Raw genomic sequence first — 27,295 nt, forward strand, 5'->3', positions numbered from 1 at the left:
AGAGAGCAGGGGCCCGAGCTGAGCTGGGGAGCAGAGCTGCGCCAGCCAGAGCCAGAGAGAACCAGAGAAGCGGTCCAGGGGGAACAGATCAGTGCTGGGAGCAGAGCTGCAGCAACCAGAGCCAAAGGGGCCAGAATAGCAGCCCCAGGAACTGGAGGCAGAGCAGAAGCAGCTGTGCTGAGGCAGAGTGGTGGAGCTGGAGCTGGGGCTGGAGTCCGGAGCTGGGTGTGGTGAGCAGCTGAGGAAAACGAGGGGGACCCTAGGCAGCAGGCCCAGAGTGGGGAGACACCCCCAGCCAAGAGGCCCTGCAGGCCAGAGTTGGAGGGGGATCATAATCCCGACGGGGCAGGGGCGACGCTGGGAAGAAGGGTCCTGCCACCTAGAGCCTGAGACCGTGTGGCCACCTCCAGAACAAGTGTCCGACCTGCAGCATCCCTGCAGCACAGCCAGGGCCTGTGAAGGAGGCTGGGGACACGTGAGGGGCAGACTGTGGACTTCCCTCACATTCCAGAGACGCTGGTTGTGATGTTCCTGTGCCACAGAGCAGGGTGACATGTTTTCCTTTAACCTTTCCCATTTTTTCCTTATTTTTTAAAAATTGATTGCTGTTTAATACAGGGCTTTGGAGCTGTGCTCCGGCTCCACTCCAGCTCCAGGCAAAAACCTGCAGCTCCACTGCTCCAGAGCCGCTCCGTGCTCCAGCTCCAGGCTCTGCTCCAAAGCCCTGGTTTAATAAATTGTATTTGCTTTGAACTGTATGTAATGATCAGTGGGCCAGGGAAGTGCTCAGTGTGGAGAGCGCACCCAGGAGTGGGGACACCCTAGCCCCTTCCGTAAGTGACCATGACAAGGTTGGGGGTCGAGCCCCCCAGGAATCCTGGGCCCAGCCTTGTTGGGGTTATGAGGACTCTGCCACACAGGAGAGTGGAAAGGGGAGCCCTTGAGGTCAGGCAGGCCTCTCGGTAAAGGAAGTGGGAGCGAGGACTCAGATCCTTTCGCTAGCCCGTCTCATCGGGGCAGTGTATAAGCCAGGAAAGTTCCCCACAATAGCGGGACCATTCCCCCACTTACATATGCCTCCTCCACATCCCTATCAGCACGGCTTCATTGGAGTCATGCTACCTGGCCTTTCCCTGCCAATGGCTGCCCAGGAATTTTTCCTTTAAGAGGATCGGTCATGGTGCAGAAGAGATGCCACACAAAGGATAATGCGGCCTGTGGCTGTGTTAACTTCTGAGTGAATTCTTCCTGGGGTGTGCAGAGGGGGTGGCTGCATGTCTCTTTGAGCCCTACCCTGCAGCCAGCTTCCTTCCCAGCCATAGATTCCTGACCCCACGGAGAGCCCTCTGCCAAGGGGAGATCTGTACACACAGGTTCTCCTTTGCATGGGGAGTACTTGGGGCAAAGGTGGAGACATTAGGGTCCTGAGCAGAACTGTTTCAGCTGAAGCACTTTCACAATTAAATATGGAGTTTTGTCAAAATCAAATTTTTTCCTGGGAAAAATTTAGCTTTTGATCATTTTTTTTTAATGGGGAAAATTCAAAATATAATGTTCTGTTTTGAACTGACATTTTGGAATGCTGACATTTTTAAACAAAATGTTTCGATTGGATATGTCGAAAGTTTGTTTCAATTTTTCCAAATTCAAATTTTCCAGAACTTTTTGTTCCATGAACATTTTTGGGGTGTGTGTGTGTGTGTGTGTGTGTGTCCTGTTTTGGGACAAAAACAAGTGTCAAAATATTGGAATTTCCTGGGGAATGGAAATTCCATTTTCCAAACAGCTCTAGTCCTGAGTATGGATCACATGATTCTGTCTAATGCTTCTAAATCCAAGATTAGCTCAATACTACAGTAATTGTATGGCCCAATTCAACTCCCATTTAAGTCCATACAAGCCTTTCCACTGAGCTGGGTGAAGACCAAATTCTAAATACTCCAAAATGTATCATTCTCCATCACTGAGAGAATTAAAAAATATATATAGCCAATATATTTCAAAATGCAACATTTCATTCTCCATCTGCCAACCCCACAGTAGGAATTATCTAATAAACATTATTCTGGGGGCTGTGCTGATATTTTCGTTGATGCTGGCACAGAGAGATTTTTATTTTTGGTGTCATACAAATTGAAGTTATTGCTGTTTAAAGAGAAACAGTGCTATTCATTTGAGTGTGCTTCAAATGACAGTGAGGAAGAATCTGTTTGGCTAAGTGGAGGACAAAATTAACAAGAGAAAGATAATATATTTTCAAGCTTCTCATGGGGCTTTAAATAACAAGATAAAAGTACAATTATGAACTAAATACAATGTGAGCTTAGAATAATGGAGCATGGACTTGAACAGTGATTTGTTTTTTTGCAAGCTCTGCCTCCTCTTGTTACATTTTCGGTGAAGGGCCTGATCTAAAGCCTGCTGAAATCAGTGCAAAGAGTCCCATTGTGGTTTGGATTGGGCACAAGATGAAGAGCTCCACACTCACACAAGGGTTAATGTCTAACACATGCCCTTCAGATTTCCATGTTTGCAAAGGGAACATGCACTCAGGACCAACGTGCCCTTCAGACCAGGTTTTTATAAGTCATCCCATCTCACATGCACGTACATGTTTATAAGCAGAGTTACTGCAGTGGCACTCAGAGGTTGGGAGATTGAACATGCAGTCAGTATCGTGGAAACTACCCATCCAAATGAGCCGTAGCTTCATCCAGTGCTTACAGCGAGGGATTGGGAGTTGGGATACCAGGATTCTAGTCAAGAGTTTGCCACTGACACATCGGGTGGCCTTGGGCAAATCACTTAACATCTGTTTCTTAGTTTCCCTTTATGTAATGTGTGAATAATAATAGTTACCTATTTACCTACCTCTTTTGGGGACTGTGAGGATTAAATAAGGTCTTAAAATTGATTTAAATATATTAAATATGTGCATTAAATGCTAAATATTATTAATAACGTGGTGCATATATTCATGCTTTGTGCATAGACCTCCAGCTCCTTTCTTTCCCAATTTGGTCCTGCATGTAAAAATGTTAGACCTTGTATTGCTGGTGTTTTAAAGGCTGCATGGGAGTTTTTAAAAGTTTACTTCAACAGAGGATGCAGAGGATGGTGCAGTAATTTGGACCCTAGCCTGGGATTTGGGAGAATCTGGGTTCAGTTTCCTGCTCTTCCATAGACCTTCCATGTGACAGTGGAGAAGTCACTTAGCCTGTCCATGCCTCAGCTCTCCATCTGTAAAATGGGGATAACTGATGTAATAGGCATCACAGAAAATTGGTAGAACAATTATATCAATGGGACACGGTAATACCGGGGTACAAACTATATAGGAATGACAGAGTAGGTTGCGCTGTTGGAGAAGTGGCACTATATGTGAAATAAAGCATAGAGTCACATATAGTAAAAATCTTAATGAATCAAACTGTACCAGAGAATCTCTATGGATAGAAATTCCATGCTTGAATAATAAGAATATAGGAATAGACTACTGACCACCTGACCAGCATGGTTATGGTGACTGTGAAATGCTCAGGGTGATTAGAGAGGATACAAAAACAGAAAACCCAGTAATAATGGGGAATTTCAACTATCCCCATATTGACTGGGAACATGTCACCTCAGAATGGGATACAGAGGAGAAAATTTCTAGACACCATTAATGACTGCTTCTTGGAGCAGCTTGTCCTGGAACCCACAAGGGGAGGGACAATTCTTGATTTAGTGTAAGTGGCGCACAGGATTGGGTCCAAGAGGTGAATAGAGCTGAACCGCTTGGTAATAATGACCATAATGTAATTCCATTTAACATCCATGTAGTGGGGAAATACCAAAGAAACCCCCCACAGTAGCATTTAACTTCAGAAAGGGGAACTACACAAACATGAGGAGGCTAGTTAAACAGAAATTAAAAGGAACAGTCACAAGAGTGAAATGCCTGTAAACTGCATGGAAGCTCTTTAAAAACACCATGATAGAGGCTCAAATTAAATTTATACCCCAAATAATAATTTTTAAAAAGTCAGCAAGAGATAAAAAAAATAAATCACCAGGGCTAAACAACAGAGTAAAAGAGGCAGTTAGAGCCGAAAAGACATCCTTTAAAAATTGGATGTCAGATCCTACAGACGAAAATAGAAAAGAGCATAAGTCCTGGCAAATCGAGTGGAAAAGTATAAATTAGGCAGGCCAAAAAAGAGTCTGAAAAGCTACTAGCAAAAGACACAAAATTAATTTTAGGTACGTCAGCAACAGGAACCCTGCCAAACAGTGTGAGCGCTGGACAATTGAGGTGCTAAAGGAGCTTTCAAAGAAGACAAAGCTATTGTGAAGAAGCTAAATGAATTCTTCGCTTCGGTCTTTACTGCAGAGTATGTGAGGGAGATTGCCATACCTGAGCTATTCTTTTTAGGCGACAGATCATAGAATCAGAGAATATCAGGGTTGGAAGGGACCTCAGGAGGTCATCTAGTCCAACCCCCTGCTCAGAGCAGGACCAATCCCCAACTAAATCATCCCAGCCAGGGCTTTGTCAAGCCTGACCTTAAAAACCTCAAAGGAAGGAGATTCCACCACCTCCCTAGGTAACACATTCCAGTGCTTCACCACCCTCCTAGTGAAAAAGTTTTTCCTAATATCCAACCTAAACCTCCCCCACTGCAACTTGAGACCATTACTCCTTGTCCTGTCATCTGCTATCACTGAGAATAGTCTAGATCCATCCTCTTTGGATCCACCTTTCAGGTAGTTAAAAGCAGCTATCAAATCCCCCCTCATTCTTCTCTTCCGCAGACTAAATAATCCCAGTTCCCTCAGCCTCTCCTCATAAATTATGTGTTCCAGTCCCCTAATCATTTTTGTTGCCCTCCGCTGGACGCTTTCCAATTTTTCCACATCCTTCTTGTAGTGTGGGGCCCAAAACTGGACACAGTACTCCAGATCTGAGAAACTGTCCCAGATTGAGGTGTCAATAGAGGAGGTTTGGGGAGAAATTGATAAATTAAACAGTAGTAAGTCACCAGGGCCAGATAGAATCATAGAATATCAGGGTTGGAAGGGACCTCAGGAGGTCATCTAGTCCAACCCCTTGCTCAAAGCAGGACCAATCCCCAATCAAATCATCCCAGCCAGGGCTTTGTCAAGCCTGACCTTAAAAACTTCCAAGGAAGGAGATTCTACCACCTCCCTAGGCAACGCATTCCAGTGTTTCACCACCCTCCTTGTGAAAAAGTTTTTCCTAATATCCAACCTAAACCTCCCCCACTGCAACTTGAGACCATTACTCCTTGTCCTGTCCTCTTCTACCACTGAGAATAGTCTAGAACCATCCTCTCTGGAACCACCTCTCAGGTAGTTGAAAGCAGCTATCAAATCCCCCCTCATTCTTCTCTTCTGCAGACTAAACAATCCCAGTTCCCTCAGCCTCTCCTCATAAGTCATGTGTTCCAGACCCCTAATCATTTTTGTTGCCCTTCGCTGGACTCTCTCCAATTTATCCACATCCTTCTTGTAGTGTGGGGCCCAAAACTGGACACAGTACTCCAGATGAGGCCTCACCAATGTCGAATAGAGGGGAACGATCACGTCCCTCGATCTGCTCGCTATGCCCCTACTTATACATCCCAAAATGCCATTGGCCTTCTTGGCAACAAGGGCACACTGCTGACTCATATCCAGCTTCTCGTCCACTGTCACCCCTAGGTCCTTTTCTGCAGAACTGCTGCCTAGCCATTCGGTCCCTAGTCTGTAGCTGTGCATTGGGTTCTTCCGTCCTAAGTGCAGGACCCTGCACTTATCCTTATTGAACCGCATCAGGTTTCTTTTGGCCCAATCCTCCAATTTGTCTAGGTCCCTCTGTATCCTATCCCTGCCCTCCAGCGTATCAACCACTCCTCCCAGTTTAGTATCATCCGCAAATTTGCTGAGAGTGCAATCCACACCATCTTCCAGATCATTTATGAAGATATTGAACAAAACCGGCCCCAGGACCGACCCCTGGGGCACTCCACTTGACACAGGCTGCCAACTAGACATGGAGCCATTGATCACTACCCGTTGAGCCCGACAATCTAGCCAACTTTCTACCCACCTTATAGTGCATTCATCCAGCCCATACTTCTTTAACTTGCTGACAAGAATACTGTGGGAGACCGTGTCAAAAGCTTTGCTAAAGTCAAGAAACAATACATCCACTGCTTTCCCTTCATCCACAGAATCAGTAATCTCATCATAGAAGGCTATTAGATTAGTCAGGCATGACCTTCCCTTGGTGAATCCATGCTGACTGTTCCTGATCACTTTCCTCTCGTGTAAGTGCTTCAGGACTGATTCCTTGAGGACCTGCTCCATGATTTTTCCAGGGACTGAGGTGAGGCTGACTGGCCTGTAGTTCCCAGGATCCTCCTCCTTCCCTTTTTTAAAGATTGGCACTACATTAGCCTTTTTCCAGTCATCTGGGACTTCCCCCGTTCGCCACGAGTTTTCAAAGATAATGGCCAATGGCTCTGCAATCACATCCGCCAATTCCTTTAGCACTCTCGGATGCAACTCGTCCGGCCCCATGGACTTGTGCATGTCCAGCTTTTCTAAATAGTCCCTAACCACCTCTTTCTCCACAGAAGGCTGGCCATATACTCCCCATGTTGTGATGCCCAGCGCAGCAGTCTGGGAGCTGTCCTTGTTAGTGAAGACAGGCAAAAAAAGCATTGAGCACATTAGCTTTTTCCACATCCTCTGTCACTAGGTTGCCTCCCTCATTCAGTAAGGGGCCCACACTTTCCTTGGCTTTCTTCTTGTTGCCAACATACCTGAAGAAACCCTTCTTGTTACTCTTGACATCTCTTGCTAGCTGCAGCTCCAGGTGCGATTTGGCCCTCCTGATTTCATTCCTACATGCCCGAGCAATATTTTTATACTCTTCCCTGGTCATATGTCCAACCTTCCACTTCTTGTAAGCTTCTTTTTTATGTTTAAGATCCGCTAGGATTTCACCGTTAAGCCAAGCTGGTCGCCTGCCATATTTACTATTCTTTTGACTCATCGGATAGTATTCATCCAAGAGTTCTGAAGGAATTCTTACATGTGTAACCCTTCTTCCAGTCAGAGTTGGCAGCAACAAGGGCCGGGTTCAATATCTAGGGGTTCCATTCCAATAACACAGTGCAAAACCGGCTCGAGCCCCCACCCAGTGACCTGGGACAAATATATACCACCCCCGCTGGGCGCCTCCAAGAGGCAATACTTCCCCTCTCAGAAGCACCGAGTCTGAGTGTAGCAAAAGCCTTTTAATAACAGAGAGAAACAATGTGGCATTATGTTGGGGAAACACCACCAACAGGATTCATAACAGAACCCATGAGCAAAAACCCACCCCAAGCAAATTGGGGCATGTCCTTTCCCTTTGGTTCTTGAGTCCAGCAACCCAAAGTCCCAAAAGTCCAACAACTCAAAAGTCTCTGTCCCTGGTCAGTGCAGTGCCAGAGTTCGAAAGTTTATCTGCAGTTTTACCTCCCAACCTGGGTGAAGATGGGGTGGTTAAGGGGCACCTTACGTGGTTCAAAGCCGATTGCCCCACCAACCGTCCCATGAATTGCTCCGCTCTGCCAGCCGCCCCCATGAGCCGCTCCAGCCGCCCCCATGAACTGCTCCGCTCAACCAGCCGCTCTGCTCTGCCAGCCATCCCATGAGCCGCTCTAGCCGTCCCCACAAACTGCTCTACAATATATCTTCAGGCCCCCCCCCACTACTTAACACAACACTCCGTGATTTCAGCTCTTAGTAAGTTTAGCTCTTTTGTGATTTCAGCTTGTAGTAGGGGAGCCTCAGTGCTGGTGCACCATTGGCCCAAAGTGAATTCAGCTCAGCAGCCTGTAACTAGACTCTTAATGGAATCAAAATTAGCTCTGATATTCCACAGTAGAGAGGAGGCAGTGCAATTAGCATGTAGGGCCCTCACCAGGGGTCCCATACCACCAGGTATTACTACCTGTCCCCAGCCTCTCTCAATTCACTGAGTTTTGGAACCCATGTCTCTTGCCTAGCGACTGCTACTTAGTTGATGGCGAGTCCCTCCATCATAGCAAAAGGCCAAATACAGTTCCACTGTCCTTGATTCACATAATCAGGATAATAATTTATTCTTCCTGCCCCAATAACAGAGAAACTGGGGATCCCACAGAAGCCAAAGTGACCACTTGGGCAGCTATGGGCTCATGCTAGGCAGCGTGGGTGTGCCTATGCAAATGAGATCAGCCCCTGAAGTTCTTTTCCACAACCCACCATGACTTGCCACCAGATGTCAGGGTAGAGCTCATCCTGACTCTGCTTACACATGAAATTGCAGAACTACTAACTGTGCTATGTAACCTATTGCTTAAATCAGCCTCTATACCACATGACTGGAAGATATCTCATGTAACGCTGCTTTTTTAAAAGACTCCAGAGGTGATCCTGGCAATTACAGACTCGCAAGCCTAACTTCAGGACCAGGCAAATTGGTTGAAACTATAGTAAAGAACAGAATTATCAGACACATAGATGAACATGATATGTTGGGGAAGAATTATGGCTCACCAATCTACTAGAATTCTTTGAGGGTGTCAGCAAGCATGTGGACAAGGGTGATCCGGTGGATATAGTGTACTTGGACTTTCAGAAGGCCTTTGACAGGGTCCCTCACCAAAGGCTCTTAAGTAAAGTAAGTACCTCTCATGGATCCTTAACTAGTTAAAAGATAGGAAACAAAGGGTAGGAATAAGTGGTCAGTTTTCACAGTGGATAGAGGTAAATAGCTGGGTCCCCAAGGATCTGTAGTAGGACAAGTGCTGTTCAATATATTCATAAAAGATCTGGAAAAAGGGGATAACAGTGATGTGGCAAAGTATGCAGATGATACAAGAGTACTCAAAATAGTTAAGTTCAAAGTTGACAGCAAAGAGTTACAAAGGAGTCTCATAGAACTGGATGACTGGGCAACAAAATGGCAGACGAAATTCAATGTTGATAAATGCAAAGTAATGCACATTGGAAAACATAATCCCAACTATGCATACAAAATGATGGGATCTACATTAGCTGTTACCACTCAAGAAAGAGATCTTGGAGTCACTGTGGATAGTTCTCTGAAAACATCTCCTCACTGTGCAGCGGCAGTCAAAAAAGCTAATAGAATGTTGGGAATCATTAGGAAAGGGATACATAATAAGACAGAAGATATCTTAATGCCACTGTATAAATCCATGATTTGCCTACACCTTGAATACTGTGTGCAGTTCTGGATGCCCCATCTCAAAAAAGATACTTTATGGCATGGGGGCTATCCAATGACCAATTCTGCCAAGTTCTTTTGAAAATTCTGACAATAATTTGCACTTATTTAACACCCAGAATCAGAGGACCTCAAAGCACTTTATACAAGCAGGTGTGTATTATTATCCCTATTTTACAGGAGTGGTAGGTGCAGAGAGGTAAAGTGACTTGCCCCAGATCACACAGCAAGCTAGTTGTAGAGTCAGCGATAGAATGTAGGACACCTCACCCACAGTCCTCTGCTTTGAAATGAGACTACGCTGCCTCCCCGTTCATTTCATAACAGAAACAGGAAGACATGTATAAATTGTAGGGGTTTCGTTGTTAATGATGTATAAAGTTGCAGTATTTTTGACTTCCAAATGAATGGCTGTTTGTGGCCGATGATAATTGGCGGGAATTGTGGATGGATGTCACTGTTAAGGTGCAATAGAAAAATCTGCTTTTCGCTCACTCTTGATAATAGTGAAACGTGGCCTAGCAGAGAAATGCCACACTCCACCTTTGAGTAATTTGGTTTTAATTAAAATCTGCAAATCTTTTTCGTGTTTTTTTTGCTTAGGAAAAATAAATGATGTAACCTTTCCTTCCCCTTCAAAAGTGAAACCCCTCAAACCAAGCAAACCACTAATAAAAAGTGCATCACTCTGAAGGGAAATACATCTGTAACTGTCACACATTTTCCCCCATAAGTGTTCCTGGTGTCTCAGAAGTGGCCTATTCAGATATACTAACTAAGCTGTGGCATATTTAAATATACCAAGACTGAGCCAAGAGCAGTCTTTTCTTTAATGAATAGAAGAGTAAAAGTAGGCATCAAATCAGTCTGCAAAAACTTACTGATGTTCCTCTTTGAAATTGCTCCATTGTCACTATAACAAACACATGGGCCTGAATCAAAATGCTCGATCTGAACACACCCAAACATAGGGAAGGTTTGAACCTAGATCTGAACTTCATGGGCAAATCTTGTGTTCAGATACACCAATGTAAGTCCAGAGTGATTTGGCTGAGTTACTCTGGATTCATACCAATGTCACTGATGGAAGGATTTAGTCCTGTTTCTGATCCCTATCGCTATAACAGGATAAACCACAGATCTGAATCACTCACAACTCTGACATTCAGTCCTCAGAATATGCTATCCTCAGTTTCCCTCAGAGCATTATAACTCAGAGTTTTTTGGGTTTCTTTGCCCGGGCCATGTATAGTCCATGGTTCCTTGGCCACAGAATTCACTTCTTCCTCTCTCTGTTGCTGCAGAATTATGCACCAGAATCTTAACTTTCATTTTAAAAAAAATGTGTCTAGCCTCCCTGGTTGTGCAAATAACTCTGAAAGTGTAAACTGGAGTATAAACAACGCAGTGATGTCTTCCTGAGTCTGCAGACAGCCTGAAACGAGTTCTGTGATGTATGAGCTGCTGCTTTGGCTCAACAGGTGCTGCGAACTCTGACAGCAAAAGATTAAAATTGAAATGGCATTTCACTGCTAATCACTTTAGCAGAAACATCCAAATAATGTACTTATCCCCCTCAATCCAAAACTGCCTTCTACACCGCCCCATGTGTCAAAACCCGCCAGCTGTTTCTGTGATTTCTCTGACGTAAATAGTCTTTGTCAATACAAAGACAATGCTTTGGTGATGCAAAAGTCTGCGGCATATTGAAGACTGAAGATGTGGGAACAGTGTAAACTAAATGGATTTCAATACAGAATAAGTAAAACAGGGGCTATTCTATGGATGCATTATTAATTTTTATATTAAATTAATGGAAAACCTTAATTTTTAAATGTAATGGCGCTGCCATAGTTTCTTTTCCATCTTTTCTAGTCTGTTCCATCTGTGTGCAGCCCAATCCTGGTCTTTTTCGCACAGTTTGGTCCAGGTTGCCACAGAGCACACACTAAATTATTTGTTTGGAACTGTTACCCAGGGTTCTTTCAACCCAAAACTCTTGGTAACTTTTACTCTGTGTGAGGTGGTGTCAGGAAATAAATCAGGGGAGACACGGCCGTCCGACCGATAGATGGCTGGCACAAACAGGACAACACAAGAGTGCTTTCACTTAAAGCTAAACTTTACTTAGTCTCAAGAACTTATACACACATCCGCAAGAGGTTATTAAAACACCCCCAACCCTTGATAATTACCAAAGCTGAACGTGGCTCTCGAGTGGCACAGTGGAAGCCCATCTGCCGCTGGGAAACACAAGATGCATCCAGAGAGAGAGAGTCCAGTCCTGAAGAGTCCCCCTTATTTATACATGAGTAATAGAATGACATGTCCCTTAAAGAAAACTTGTTAAGCAAGCAGTTTCAATGAGCAAGCAAGAGGCTCCTTCTGATTATCGATTAACCAGGTGTGGGTTTTTCCAGAGTTTGCAGCCTTGAGGCCCCAAGGACATTCCTGGGGCACATCCTGCTCTTCTAAGATGCATGTATCAGCAACTTCAACACAATTCTTATCAGGAAGGATGCGGGGTCAAGCTGCCCTCCCTGTGGCACCCAAAAACCCCCTTCCCCTCCTGCCTTGGTTAAGCTAAGCCTGCTGACTTGGCTGCTTTTAGCAATAAGCCATAGTGGTTTCAGGCACTTTACTGGTTTGCCAAAGTCTCCCCGTACAGAACCAATTGTGTAAAATGGTCCCTGCATATTTATTTACTTTCTGGATTATTGCAGTATTTTAGTTGTGAAGGACATGAGACTGCTCTGCAACATTTATGAATACTATATGCTCCATATGTGTCTGTTTTAAGTGGGGTAACTGTATGAAAACATGGGGTTGATTCAAGGCCAGAAAGAGTATAATGGCTTCAGATAACTACCCATTGGCTAACACTTAAAACACCCTTCAGGGGCCATTTGCTTTGAGGTTCTACCTCCGACCACCTGCAGAGCTCACCAGCCTAGCTTGCCAAGGGAAAGGATCAAAAGTTGTAAACACAGGAGAACCAAATGCCTGAGACAAAGGACTTCGGGGGGGATAAAAGTGACACTCTCAAGGGTAGGGATGGGCAGGTGTTGGAAGAGACAATGAAGAGAGTCTCTGCCAAGGGATGGCAAGCCTTTAGGTAAGGTAGGCATGTGTATAGACCTTTTCTTGTTTTAAAAACCTTTTGCTCTTTTGCTATCCTTTGTTCCTACTCTTAAGAGAAGGAAAAGTGCCCAGTCCCTGTATACGCTACTGGTCAGAGCTCCCAAAGGAAAGGCTTGCAGCTGGTGATGAACCCAGTTGGACCCGCTAGGTAAGCACAATTGATCCTCAGTGTACTATAGCCCGGGATCTGGTGGGGGAATCTCAGAATTCCATCCCAGGAGGCGCACGAGGCCTGAGGGCGAAGGCCAGTGCACTCGGGGAGACCGGAAAAGGAGGCACAGATGTAGCTAGCTCTGTAACCATGACACAGGTATCCTCAAATTCTAAGCAATAATAGGTGATTTTAGGCTGACCCGATACGTTTCTAGTGGCAGATACTCTTGAGGATGCTAGGGGAATTGAGTCAACTCATCCCACTGACCTACCTCGCCTTCCAGAATTGTTTTTGTAGCTGATTGGTACGGAAATGCTGCTCCATTTTTTACATAACACTTCTATTATTCCGAGTCTGCCTAGACTGGGGGAGGTTGGCAAGGACCCCTTTGTTCTAGTAGACACTGGAACATACTGTACTGAACTGACCTGCAGATGTGTCACAAAGACATTGTTATATTTAGTGCTTCAATGGGTTTTGAAGCTAGAAGGGGAGCACTACAGTGCCAAACAGATCAATACCCATTTGCACAGTAATACAGACTCTTTCTACTAACTTTGGGTGTGATTCCTCCCTGGGCTTCCCACTTGCATTGGGAGGGGGTAAATTACTATACCCCTCTTCAGCGCTCAGTGAACATCATTGACTGGCATGTGGGGGGTGGGTGAAGCCATGACTCTGCCCACTCTGTCCTCACTTGTATCTGCTCCAGAGCTCTTACTTTCCCAATCCCTGTGTCCAGGATCCTCAATCTGGGCATAGTCTATGTGGGTGCATCGGGGGCATAGAGGGGGGATTTATTCCCTCTTATTGTTGTAGCAGGGTACAATCTCTTAGATTTAAATTACATGCTCTTAGATTTAAGCACCTGGTGTAAGAGACCCATCCTGTAACTGTCCCTCACATGAGCAATCCAATTAATTACATACTCATGTGAGTAAGGGACACAATTGAACTGAGCAGCAAGTTTTGGATTTTCTGCTGTTCTTGGAAATTCATGAATGGCAGAATACGAAAGGTATCCACACAGGAACCAATCAGCTAATTAAGATCATACATTAACCATTTGCTTACTTGAATAATCAAAGTAGAGCATGAAGTTATCCTCTTGCTAGCCCTATGCAGTCCCATGATGTCACTTCCTGTTCTCCCGTGTATTATTTGTTAAACCCGCTTGTTGCTTTATGTATTGTCATAAAATTATAAGCTTTTTGAGGTGGGAGAGGGGTCGTACTGCAAGAAATGCTGTCTTGGAGATTGGCCCCAATATCTATTATGATAAATTGTTAAAATAAATCACCAAATTCTGTGCAAAATACAGACTCATTCTAAACCGATGGTTCATGTAATGTAAGGTCATGGACCAGATTCATCCCTGGTGTTACTCTGCCATATTCTGATGAAGTCAGGTAAGGGTTTGGTACACAGTAAATGACAGATTATGCAGCAGCTGCCAGTAGCTTATAAAGTAATCATGTAAGAATGGATTTGCTAGGCAGATTGTGTGTACAATTACACTAACTCCATGTTCTCCTTTGAAAAACTGATTTTACCGAGTGAAACCAAAAGTCATTCAGAGGTGTGGAGGGTGAGCTGAACATGACAGAATACAGCTTTCTGCTTCACTGCTTGTCTCTATGAATCTCACCTCCTGTCCCAACAGCATTTGCAAGAGAGAGACCATGTCTAGGGAGAGAAATCACGTGGGTGTGGGAGGAAAAGCCTCGGAAAAGTCACTGAAACTACGCACAAGAATCCTGTTGCTTGGTTTAGAAATGGATCTGTCCCAGTGGGAGTGATAATTGACATGGTGGAATGTGAGGAGCTGTGATGGGAAGTGTGGGGGTTCTGAAGAGAGGAGCTGATGGAGGTATTCTGGTCAGGTGGATGGGGTAAAATGTAGCCTTCTGTGGGGGACGTAGAGTGTGAGGCACAGTGACCCAGGGTTACACAGATCTCAAATAATAGTTAGCAACATCATTCAGTTCCTTGAACAGAACGGTCTGCAGAAAAAGCGGAAAGGTTTGATATTGCATTCTGAGGAATAAGTGAAAATCCATTCACTTAGGATTGAAGAGCCACCACTGGCCTAGCACTGGGCTGGGATTCAGCAGAAGTGGGTTTGATGACCAGCCACAGGCTCCCGGTGTATCCCTGGGCAGGTCACTTAATCTTACGGTACCTCAGTTCCCCATCTGTAAAATGGGAGTAATACTTCACAGGAGTGTTGCAAGGGTAAATCTGTTAATGATTGTAGGCACTCAGATACTACAGTGATGGCAGCCTGGGAAGTACCTAGACAGATTGGGCTCCATGAAGATGATAGGGGCTACATAAGCTGCTCTGTGCCAACACCAGCCCCGGGGACCCCTCTTGAAGTCACAGTTCCTTCCAGGCTCCTTGTAGTGCTTTCTTGGGGTGTGTTACCCCCCTGCCTCAGCAAGAGAGAGACGTGCTGATGCTAAACTGAGTGACAGCTCTCGGACTGCTAACTACCCCAGACAAACTTCTCAGGACTCTGCGAGCCCTTACTTTGCCTTGCAGGTTAATATTTGGTGCACCCCCTGTTCCCTAATTTGCTAGAAGCGTTCCCTTGTAGAGTGCAGCCCCTGTGACTGGGCACTTTCAGTAATTTCCAAGTCTGCTGCTTCCAAAGAGACCGCATCCACACCAGCTTGCGTGATTCAACTGGGAAGGCATGTGTTACTTAATATCACAGCACTGAGATGACTTTATAGTAAAAGGAGAATAAGCTTATTAACAAAGAACAGAGATTCAAGTGAGTATTGAGTAAGAATAATGGAAACAATGATGGTTACAAATAAAACAGAAGTATAACATGCTTCTAAGAGACTGATCATTACTTGTAACAGGCTAAAACCTTTGTCTAAGATAAGTTTCTAACCTAAAGCAACTGCTCAGTATCAACAGCCTTCAGGGTTGGGATCAAACTCTCATGGATGCAAAAAGTGCTGTCCTTTTTGCTCCCTCAGTAATGGATAACCAAAAGGTTCTTGTCCCTTCTTATAGGCCAGCAAACCTTTGAAATGAATCCCTTTGAAGGGTACCCCTAGGATAAGCTCCTTGTTTCCTGCTGCTTTGTGTTCCAGTGTGCTTTGAAACCAGGCTGCGTTCTCATCCTCCTGTTAACTCGTTTTTCCTGTTTACCTCAGATGCAAATGAACTTCTATCGTATTTGGCTTATCCTGATCAATGTACATCAGAGATCTAGGCAGAGGGGTAAATCAACATTCCTTTGTGTCTGGGAAAAACTTATCAACTCTGCCTGGTTACATAGTTTAAACATATTTTTAGTATGTACATTCAACTTCCTGACTGGCAGTCATACGCACATCACACAATGCTCATGATGACTAATCTGATATAAGCTTTCATTTGATACCTCACATGATGTTTTTAATCGATAAATACTATGACAGCAATGTGTTAAGTGTAGTGAGTTTATCAGGCTTGCTAGGAAATTGCCTTTCCATGACAGTGAACCCTTTGCCAGTTGGCTTTTAGGGTCTCTGAGGGTCACACTCTCCTTTTGCTCTGAGGAGAGGGTAAGTTGTTTCACCCTTCTTTGGGGCGCGGCTTACGTCCCGCATTCACCTGGCCACCTCTGACAGCCTGTGCATGGGAGGGCAGAGCCATAACTTCACCCGGTTCTGCTCCCTCCACACCCACTTGCGTGTCTAGGGTTGCATTGGGAAGGCCGGCCCTGCCCTTGCCGCATCCAGGAGCTGCCAGGCAGAGATGTGGCCAGACCCGTCGGCTATCCTTCGATAGCCACACGTGACAATTCCTAGAAAGAGAGAAGAATATATATCTCTGTGGCAAATACTGCTCTTGTTAGTCTGGTGCAAATCCAGAGGGACTCCATGCATTTCTTTACACTGCCTGATAACGTACAACTGCTCTGTGAAGAAAATAAAGAATAGTAGCTTTGCAAGCTCTGCTTTTGGTTCTTCTATTGTAAACCAGAGCTAACAAAGTGCATGTAGATCTTTACATGGTACTGCAATCTGTGATACGTTGTCCTTGCTGCTAATAAAATAGTAGGCTTAGATAAATTATCTGGAATATATCTGCTCACCTTCACTGTCAAAATATATCCTTGAAATATATTTAGAGCCTAAAATGGCATAGTCCAAAGCTTTCCAGCTCTAACAATAAACTATTGATTAATTGCTGTGCTACCTGATCGCTCTCGAAGATCAGGGAAGAATATTGCACTAACACAAGTAGTGTCTTCAAATTAAATATGGTTTCTTAATTGGCAATTTCAGTCTCAACTGCTTGAGGTTCTCAACACATGCAAAAAGATTGATGCCACACTGTTATACAGCATATAAATAACCAGGAGCTGTGTGTGCGTGTATAAGAAAAAATGCTTTCTGCAGTTTTCGTTGCAAATACTCCACTAAGCTCCTGCTGAGGCTAATCCTGATGCTTTATCCAGCACTAGATCTGGATCTATGGATTGGGATGCGACCTGTCTCTCCTAATTGTCTGCAGTCTCTTTGGGATACATATTTCTATATTATCCTCATTTTATCATTGATATGTAAAGGCCAAGAACTACATTTTCAAAAGTGACTGGTGATTTGGGGTGAGCCATCTTAAAGGCTGATTTTCAGAGGGTGGGTGCTCAGCACGTTCTGAAAATAAGGCTCTTTTAAGGTGCCTCAATGTGGGACCCCCAAAATAACTAGTGACTTTTTGAAAATTTTGGCCTAAACGTATTGATCATTTTAGCCCCTGGGATTTCAGTCTGTGGATGTTGCAAGTACCATTTGTCAATTGTAGAGTAAGGCACTGTGCTGTGTTGTATGAGGGAAATGTTCCAGATCCGTCACAATACTTAGCACGTATGTTGTGCTTTTCATCATCATCAAAGAGCTTTACAAACTTTTCCTAACCCTTATGGGGTAGATAATATTATCCCCCTTTACAAGGCAGGGAAATATGAGGCTTGGAGAGATGACGTGAGCTGGCCCAGACCACAGAGAGACTGGCTATAAAGTCAAGATTACAATGTTGATAAATTGTAGTCAATTGCTTGACCACACTTTGGTTCATTATGAAATATGTTCAGGAGACCAAATAACCAATATTGGTCTGGTTTACTGCTGTAAGCCAATAGTAATACAGTACAGGATAAAGGTTCAATACCACACGAGTCTCTGGGAAGCTGTCTCATGCAGTGTTGTTACATTCACCTTACATAGAAGGTGTGCTCTCATAGTAACGCATTTCAGCTAGGAGTATTTATAGGATGATTTTACCAGTTACAAAACTCATAAGAACATAAGAGCAGCCATATTGGGTCAGACCAATGGTCCATCTAACCCAGTATCCTGTCTTCCGACAGTGGCTAGTGCCAGGTGCTTCAGAGGGAATGAACAGAACAGGCAGGCATCGAGTGATCCATCCACTGTTGTCCACTCCCAGCTTCTGGCAAACAGAGGCTAGGGACACTCAGAGCATGGGGTTGCATCCCTACCCACCTGGCTGGGGTCTCAGGTGTAGCCCTTGTGTTGAACTTCTGCACTGGGGTGAATTTCTCACAGAGAGAACACGGATATCCAAACTTGGAGAAAGAGAAGGCTGGCTGATAACAACTTTGAGGCAGATCATCCTCAAAGGTTTAGCTGGTTGTTCTGACTACTGTCTACCTAATATAGAGGAACTGAACTGACAGGATCTGGATAATGAAAGTTGCATCTGTTGGAGAGAATGTTCTTCTGTATAATGACAAGACCGTACCTACAAAACATAATTATTAGCCCTGCTTGTATCTTCCACTATGTTGTACGTGGTGCTAGTAGAGCAAACGTGACTTCAGATTTGCAAATGGGAAAGAACATACAACACCCATCCCACCTTCCCAGAGAAGGATGTAACTTGTTTCATGGACTCCATCAGATGCGTTCCTCTGTGTCTATATGCCCTGGTGCCATTGTTTGGCATGGAATTACCTGCACACACAAAAAGCCCAAGTGTTGCTTATTGGTTGTGTAAAGAAGGAATAATCATTCTGTTAGTCTGCTATATCGTTGCACAGTTGGCATCTTACAAGCAGGGTTTGTATTCAGTTACATTGGAAAACAGATTTGATTGGCATGCCAAGGTCAGTAGAGTCATGGCAAAGCCAGCAGTTGCCAGTGTAGGTATAAATAACACCACAGATTTGGGTGATAAAGTTACCTATTGAAAATCCAGCTGCTAGGGGAGAGGATAGGCAGCCACAATTAATTTCCAAATCCATGTCTTACATTTCTTTCCCTATTCCATGTGATCTTGACTTAGTGACTGATGTGCTGCTTGTGTGCTGACAGGTTAAATAAGCCCCCAGCCTCAAATAAATCTGTGAATCTGTGCAAGACATTCATCACATGGAAGAGAAGAGCCAGGCTTAGTTGGCCAGGTTCAGACCATTATGCTGATGTGTCCATTCTCCTCTGTCATCTGCTGGTTCTTCATTCACTCCTGCAAGTTCTCGCTCAAAGAACATGGTGTCTTCCTCAGCAGCAAAATTTATATCAACCTAACATCTGGTTGATTCCAGCTATGTATTTCTGGGTTCTGGGTCTTACCTGCTGCCTTCCACCTCTTCTCCAGCCTCCTAGGGATAGGCACCTATTCCGCCTTGGTGTTGTTTCCATCGAGCAGAAGGAGAAAAGACAACTTCTCTGAAGACCCGAGGTGCCGATGTGGCTAGCCAGAAAGCATTTCAGCACCCTAACTGGGTCTGAAGTCATAAAGCAGACTCCTTCCAGTGATAGAAAGAACAGTTGTCCTGGTTTCAGATGGTTATCACTGGCTTCTGTTTCTATACAACCATCAAGGACTTCAAGTATCAATGGTGAGACACTCTGCAGGATGTAACAAAGAGGAAACTTTCCTCTTGTAAGGCTGTCCTTGGTGACACCAGGGGAGGATCATTCCAAGAAAATCCCTTCCCATGCCATGAGGAAATGGTGTCCTCCACTATTGCTTGTTTCAGTGTCAGTGGTCAGGAAGGGCCCACGTGAGTACAAATGCCTCTTTGATTGTTCAAACCAAATGGATGGCGCATGGTAGCTAAAAATGTGTTTCAGTTTAGGACTCTAATTCCTTCAGGAAAAACAGTTAATCATCGTAGGGAGCTTCTGTGTATGGGGGGGAAGATAATTCATTTTTGGCCAGCGGGGGCTTTGATTATTGCTGTGTGCACCCCTCCCCCATGAGTCATTTGTATGCATTTCACTGTCAAGATGTTTGAAATCCCACAACACCTTGTCCTCAAGGGCACTTACAGTCAAACTTATGCAAACTCTTTCTTCTCAGGTGTCTCCCGATCATCTGTCACCCGATGCAAGCCAGGAGCCAACTGCCCCAGCACACGCAGTGGCATCAGTAGGCAGCTCTCCCCTTTATCTGTTGCTGAAGATTCTGCTGCTCCCATTCTTGAGCTGCAGAGTCGAAGCCCCTCTGGAATTTGCCGGCACAGCAGAGTCGAGAGGCAGATCAGATCAGGTAGGCACAATAGCCGCATATCTGGCAAGGCGATATGCCTGCAAAAGGCTGCTTTCGTCTGTCTTGGAAGGATGCCGTGGTTGGTGCAATGTCAGGAAGCACTTACATGGTTTCCTGTGCCGTGAGCAACACAGCCACATGAAAGCCATTCCTTTGTCTATTGAAAATTGGGGTTTGGAGGGATTGAAGAGTGGAGGGGAAAAAGAGGCATGGTCCCTAATAGGAATATATGCTTTAGTATCTGAGAAGTTGGATGTATAAGCCCAATAGCCATGGAAGACCTTTAAAGGATGATAAATAATAACACACCGTTAGTTTTACAAAGTGGTGTTTCCTCAGCTTCAGCCAGGCCAGAGCCCAGGGACCCTTAAAAGCCAGCTCTATTCCTTCTCAAAGCCACTGGCCCTCTCACCTCAGACCATGGATGTTCTGAAGAGGAGGAAGAGAAAGAGCAAGAGGTGGAACGATATCTAGGCAAGACCATCAACCCCAGCTCAGATCACCAGTCAGCTGCTGAGGAAGGCATCAGGGCTTACCGCAGGATGTAGCCTCCCCCTTTACTGCAGCAGTGTAGCCCAAGTGAACCTGTAGGTATGGTGCTGCCTCTGGTTTCTCCATCAGCAGATCAACCTGGGCACTGGTGGCTCCTTCATCCGTGTGGGTGGGATGGACACAACTATGACGCATTGGCCTGAGGCAGAGTTTTCAAGTCTGCTGAATTCTTCTAGCAGGAGGAGAGCAGTTGGGACTGAAATAGCATCATTGCCCAAGCTCCTTGGGAAAACCCTGGAGTCAAAGTGGCAAGAGGAGGAGGAGGTGGTGGAGGCTGAATCTCCGAAACACATTGAGAATGTGGGAGTTGAGTCTCCTTTTCTGTCTCTCCATCGCCCAAACTCTGAGAAGAGGCAGCCATTTCTAGTGTCCCAATCAGCTGGGTGAACTGAGGGAGCTAGTAGTCCTGTAGAAAGAAAGTATACGAGTTGCAGAGAGAACTGCTGGGTATCCTGGAGAAATATCTGAGATACCCTGAGACAACAGTGAATAGCATGCAAGAAGGATCATACCCAAGACACTAGAGACCTGATTCTGATCTCACTTATACTGGTGATCATTCAAGCCAACACCTGTGTGAAACCAAAATCAGAATCAATCCTGAGTTCCCTAAGGAAGGACCTTGGTCCCTCTGAGGAGTGGTAGCGCCCTGACCTGATTCTCCTTGAACTTGGCACCCTATCACTTTTGACTGCATCCCCTTTCAGTTCTGGGCATCCCTTTCTAAGGAATAAGATCTGAGCAAGGTTGTCTTGGGAAAGTACTGTAGCTAGACAGGGACAATATAGGTCCACATGAGGAGTAGTCACAAAGAAAGCATAGTGACCTAAACTTCAGGTCTACAAGATGGATGGCGGACACTGATGCATGTAGAAGAGCAGCCTGTGCATTACGCTGTTTCACGTACCATTCCTTTGCAAGACCCCTTTTGTTACCATACTGCCATTCAGCCATCATAAGCAAAGACTATGTTAAACGAAAAGTTAAACACAGAATGTATGGGGTTTTCTGGTCACTAGCTGCCTTCCAATACTGTGTTCCTCTGGCCACAATGTCTTATCAGTTCTGTTCCTTTTCCTCTGTGCTTCTTGGATCCCCGAATTTGTTTCTATGCCCATGACAGGTGATGATTATTGCTATGTTGCTGATTGGATTAATTGCAGACACAGAAGAGCTCTGCCATCTTGGTGGTTGTGAAAAGTTATTTACTGGTTGCTTTGACTGATGTGTTTGTTTATTTTGTGGTAGCTCACCCTTCAGCATCTGCGCATTGGTTCTGCTTCCCTGCCCAGGCCTGGCTCCACCCTGATGACCAGCAGAAATGGAATCTTTGGAAATTTCCTACCCATTTAGTATGGATTTATTTATGCCCATTATACCTGTAGGCCACCCTCTTGGAATCCAGGCCTAGGCTCGTTATTCAGAATTGTTATTGTTTTTTTTTATCTTTGCTGGTGGATGAGACTTTTGAAGAGCTTAAGTGATTTTGGAGCAGAAATCCCATGGACTTTTGAAGGAACTTATGCTACTTCCCCTATTCCACCATATAAGATTAATCAGACTGGAGGCTCATGTACCTTTTTGAACCAAGCAAGAACTCACAAGGAGTGTATGTTTCTCTTATTTTCAATAACATCCACATCTGCGACTGCAAAATCCAAACCAAATGCTAATGATAGCTTCGTGCACAGTTATAGTAATTACATAGTTGTTTGGTAATTGGAAAATGTAGGGCCCATGCAAAGGTGTTTTAGCTTTCTATTATTCTGTGATTACTGTAACTGTTAGATCAATGAGAGTTAATTGCTTCGTAGTTCTGCATTGCAGGTAACCCCACGTGTGAATATTACATAACATGTTCTGTGCAAGCATCTCTGGTTTGCCAACAAACTATAATTTACCTTTCAGTAGTAGCGGTCAGTCATTATTAGTATGACTAAAATACCATGCTCTGGCTCCTGCCCCCCATCAGTTGAAGAGAATGTTAAACTGACTGCATTTTGTAAAAGCTATCTTTTCAAAGCACTCTCTAATTATTCTCTGCATGTTATTAATAAACCTTTAATTTGATTTGAACTCTTTTTTTCACTGTTAAACGGAACAGCTAAATAGCTGTCGCTTTGGGCATGAACAAGGCTCGGCCGTCTCTGTCTCTCATGCTGTTTGCTGGAATGGCTGCAGCGTTGTGTTTCTGTAACTTAACTCTTTTATGAGGTTAGATTGTTGGCCTATTGCTCAACCCCCAACCTGGAGGTCCAGTGGGACTTGGGGTGGGCGGGCCTGGTCCCTATCCTTTGACCTCTCTGGTTTGGGTGGCCCAACGAGGAGTTAAAACTCCTGCTGGTGTACCTCCTTACCATCTATATTCAAGAAACAGGCCACTGTACAGTTGCAAAATGCACTGTTTCCTCATTATAAAGTTCTTGGTTATAGTGCATTCTCTGATATAATTAAAAGAAACACTTCCGAGATCAAATTCACCCTGATGTACCTCTACTAACTTGGTCCACTACGTTTACATAATGTTAATCCTATATCAAAAGCAACTACATCAAAGGGAAGTCAAGCTTTGGTCTGAAATCCTGCCTTTCTCACATGTTGTTATGTTGACCTGCTCTATAACAGAACTCATGATGTAGCCTGTCTTCACAGCTGGTGTATAGTTCCTATTCACATTAATAAACAAATCGATCCCCACAATATATAATGTTATACGCTGGTCAAACCTATCGACAGTAAAAACATGTAGTTAAGGTAGCTGTTGTTCATGTGGAGTAGCTACTTGTAGTGATTTTTAACATTAACCCCTTTATTCCTGAAACCAAACCACCATGCTACATTCTCATGTAGTAAGATAGGCTGACTATTCTACTGGCACATCAGACCAAGGAGCAAAATTAATCAACTGTTTCACCATTTCCACAGTAACTAGAGTATGGAATGATTACGATCTATTTCTTCTTTGTTTCTATCTAGTGATTTTATTACCAAGATCTAGTTTTGTTCCATTTCCATTTTTAACTGTACAGCTGCAAATCTGTCTCATTCTATGTGATGAACTTTAAAAGGAAATGACCAAACTGTTTTTTCCCTAAGCTTGTAAATAAAAACATGCTTTCTGAGTCAAGACCTTTGAATTGTAAAGGCTTGTTCCTAGTTTCAGATCTATGGGCTTACACAGCAAACATAAACTTTTTGATTTTGTAACATAGCTGGCCTTAAGAGAGGGATACAGCTGTACGCTACAGGCTTGACTGACAAAAGAAGGCCTCGAAACAGTGGCTGGTACCTTGTGCCACTGTAATTTGGTTGTACTTTGTTCCCATCACCTTGAAATTGCGGTTGTTTTATTACTGAAGTACTTCTTTACAGCATTCCAAGTGCTTGGCTGGGGGGCATTGTGTTTGGTCCAGGGGGATGAGGTGCTAAAGAAACCAATACTATAGCAGAAATTATGAATTCCTTGAAATGGATCCATTTTGCCTGTAACTCTCCTCTTTTTTTCAGGAGAAGAAGGGACACAAACCCATACCGAGAGCAACAGCCAAGAAAACCAATCACAGACCCGGTGTCAATCTTGCACATCTACATTTCTTAAGGTTGTCTGGGGATTTCTAATAATCTTATCAGTCTCATCCTCTTGGGTTGGAACCACACAGATTGTGAAAATCACATATAAGAACTTTGACTATCCATTTTTCATGACTTGGTTTTCAACAAACTGGAACATTATGTTTTTCCCCATTTATTATTCTGGGCACCTTGCAACTGCACAGGAAAAGCAGTCTCCAATCAAAAAATTCAGGTAGGTTTTATTGTGACACTGTCACTTTAAGCATCTCCATAACTGTTGACTCAAATGACAGCTGTTTTCTTCGACTCTAATTATATAGTTTGCTTTTTGGTGTGATGGGGCAGAATAAAGATCACACTTTATTTTAAGGTCCCAGTCATATATAGTTTATTAGAAGTTAATAGATTATTTACATATGCTTGAATAAATGGTTAATTTTTATAGATTGTTATTGAGTTCAACAGGTCAATTGGTTGCTTATAACCATGGATTACAAACATGGATTATACCTTGTATTGATGTGCTTATAGCCATTTATAACAGATACTATTTGCGTCTGTAACATACAACCTTAGTATAAAGTCTGACCAGAATAAATCAGAGCTGGCCAAGATGAAGCTCAAAGCTGGGGAGATGGAAGACCGTGGCTTGTCTTAAGGGCCCCTGTAGGTGGAATAATGGTATGAAAACCATTTCCCCATGCCCCTGTGTAGGCTTTCCACATATCAGGCCACAGTCTGCCTTGAGGGGAGTAGGGAGATGGCTTTCATCCCCTTTCCATAAAGGCTGCTTCTCCCCATGCTGGGAGACCCAGAGAAGGAATTGTGAGCTATAGAGTCACACTTCCCTCCCTAGTCTGCACTTTGCACAAAGCAGCTACACACTGGACTTTGCTATGGGCTGGGAGCATAATTGCAGTTATAATTTTAGGTTATATGGACAGTGACATACACATCTAGGATTGCCACCCATCCTGTTTTCACCCAGACAGTCTGGGTTTCGGCTTGTCTGTCCTGGTGCCATTTGACAAGCCCTTATGTCCCCTTTTTTTTTTTCAATCTGGGAAGGAAGAGGTGGAGAAGGGGATGAAGCCTTGGGAGAAGAGGTGGAGAGGGGGTGGAGTTTCAGGGGAAGAGGCGGCGTTTTGGGGGAAACGGTGGAGAAGGAGTGGGGTCTCGAGGGAAGAGGCGGAGAAGGGGTGGGGCCTGGGTGGAAGAGGCAGAGGAGGGGCGGGGTCTTGAAGGAAAAGGCGGAGCAGGGGTGGAGTCTTGTGGGGAAGAGGCAGAGCAGTGGGTGAGGCCTCGGGAGTCTGGTTACCAGTCATTAGAAAGGTGCAACCCTATACACTTCCCTGTTCCTCTCCAGTAGCCAGCTTGCAATTGCTCCAGGGACTGCAACTTGAATTCAACTAACCAGAGGTAAAACATCCTGCCAAAGCAATCATAGGGCAATTTTAAACAAGGGCCAGATTCGGATACTCTTACTCTTACTTGGTAACACCTTGCTCTGCAAGCAACCCCACTGGTTTCAACAGTGTCTGTGAAGTAAGGTATTAGTCAACATATGGGTATCAGATTCTGGTCTGGACTCTTTACTGAGGGTGGAGTGATACTTCCATTGAGAGCACTAGGAGTTTTAACAGCAGCAGGATTGGGGCCTATGGGCCAGATCCCTCACTCTGATGCTCTTGTAGGGATCCTAGGTCTGAAGTTGGACTTAAATTATTATTTACATCATATCAGTCCATCTAAAATTGGACAGTTGCACTTAATTAATTGCTGCTCCAAAGATCACAGTGGTTTGTGCAAGAATGATCCCTTCATCCTGGTTCTTCCTAAACTGGTTTGTGGATGGTTTGTGAGAACACCAGCCACTATCTGCTTGGCTTCTGCGCGTGAGGTCAGGAAGGAGAGTGTAGCCCAATACTAGTAAATATAGAGCAAATGAATGAGCATCAGGATGAATGCTTTGCTATTATCTGTGTGAACAAATCATTTCTGTGTGTAAATCAGTTAATCATCTGATTATACATCCACCACAACAAAAGTCTGAGAATAACCATTTGTGCAGCCTGCAAATTACTGTATTATTAAGAAAGAACCACCTCCCCTCTACCAGTTTATACAACCTATAATCACTAAAACATGTATGCCCTGTACTATGCCCTTGGACACTGTGAAACAGTGTTTTACAATTTTATTTGAATTAATGCACTCTCTGGGCCTGATCTAAAGCCCATTGAGGTCAGTGGGCCAGGCCCTGAAAAGGAAGATTCTGCTTTGGTTGATGTTGACTGGAAGTATAATACTATCAGCTGAATGTAGACTGTGTGGGCCTGATCCTGGAAGCTGAGGAGCATCTCCTGCTGAGTATCCTGAGAGCAGAGAAAGCTCGGCACCTTGAGGGATCCATCGCCCCGGGCCATATGTCTGGTGCAGTGGGGTTTCAACGTATTCTTATCCAAATTACAGGGATTTTATTGTCAGCTCCTCCCCACCCCCACAATGGCCTCCAGGGATCTCCCTCTCGTGCACTACCTAAATGTAACTAGGACATTCTGAGAGCTTTGACCCACACTCACAAAAGGCCCCTGGATTTAAAAAAACCCAACAACCCAAACCTTTAGAGTCCAGTTGTCAAAGTTGGATGTATGTATTTGCGCGCATATGGGAATTTTATGCACACAAATATCAGATAAGCAAATGCAAATCAAGTACTTGAGCGTGCACAAATGGCAAGTTAGGTGCCAGGGCTAATGTGTATGAGTGTTTGCTAGTAGAAAATCAGAATTTGCCAACAGATATTATGTAGCTCCCAGAGTATTTCCAAATCTAGGTATATGGTGAAATTGTGGTATTTCAGGCTCCAGGGTGTGTGTGGGTGGGGGGTATCTGTTGGCAAATGATGACTTTGTAATAGTGGCCAGTGTATCTGATTTGCACGGGCACATCAGGGAATTAGGTAGTATTATTATTTGGGTTCATTTATTAGGTGAACCCAAATCTATCTATGTAATTGGGAACGTCCAGGTGTGAAAAATCATCCCATAATACTATCCAGACTTCTCCTTGTCTCTTGA

At 44.3% G+C, this 27,295-nt stretch overlaps 1 protein-coding gene across 3 annotated transcripts in view; it reads left to right on the forward strand.

The window, feature by feature from the left end:
• SLC35F4 (solute carrier family 35 member F4) overlaps window positions 1–27,295 on the forward strand; it is a 182,093-nt gene that overhangs the window by 125,843 nt on the left and 28,955 nt on the right. For 2 of the 3 annotated variants that reach the window (XM_074956440.1, XM_074956441.1), the window contains exons 2-3: window positions 19,902–20,090; window positions 24,150–24,447. In XM_074956440.1, the coding sequence (XP_074812541.1) occupies window positions 19,902–20,090; window positions 24,150–24,447 (487 nt within the window). Of the gene's footprint in view, window positions 1–19,901; window positions 20,091–24,149; window positions 24,448–27,295 lie in introns of those variants that run through there. The other variant, XM_074956442.1, reaches the window with a different exon arrangement.

This window comes from Natator depressus, chromosome 6 (genome assembly GCF_965152275.1).
Source record: "Natator depressus isolate rNatDep1 chromosome 6, rNatDep2.hap1, whole genome shotgun sequence".
In the NCBI taxonomy this organism is placed as follows: domain Eukaryota; kingdom Metazoa; phylum Chordata; order Testudines; family Cheloniidae; genus Natator; species Natator depressus.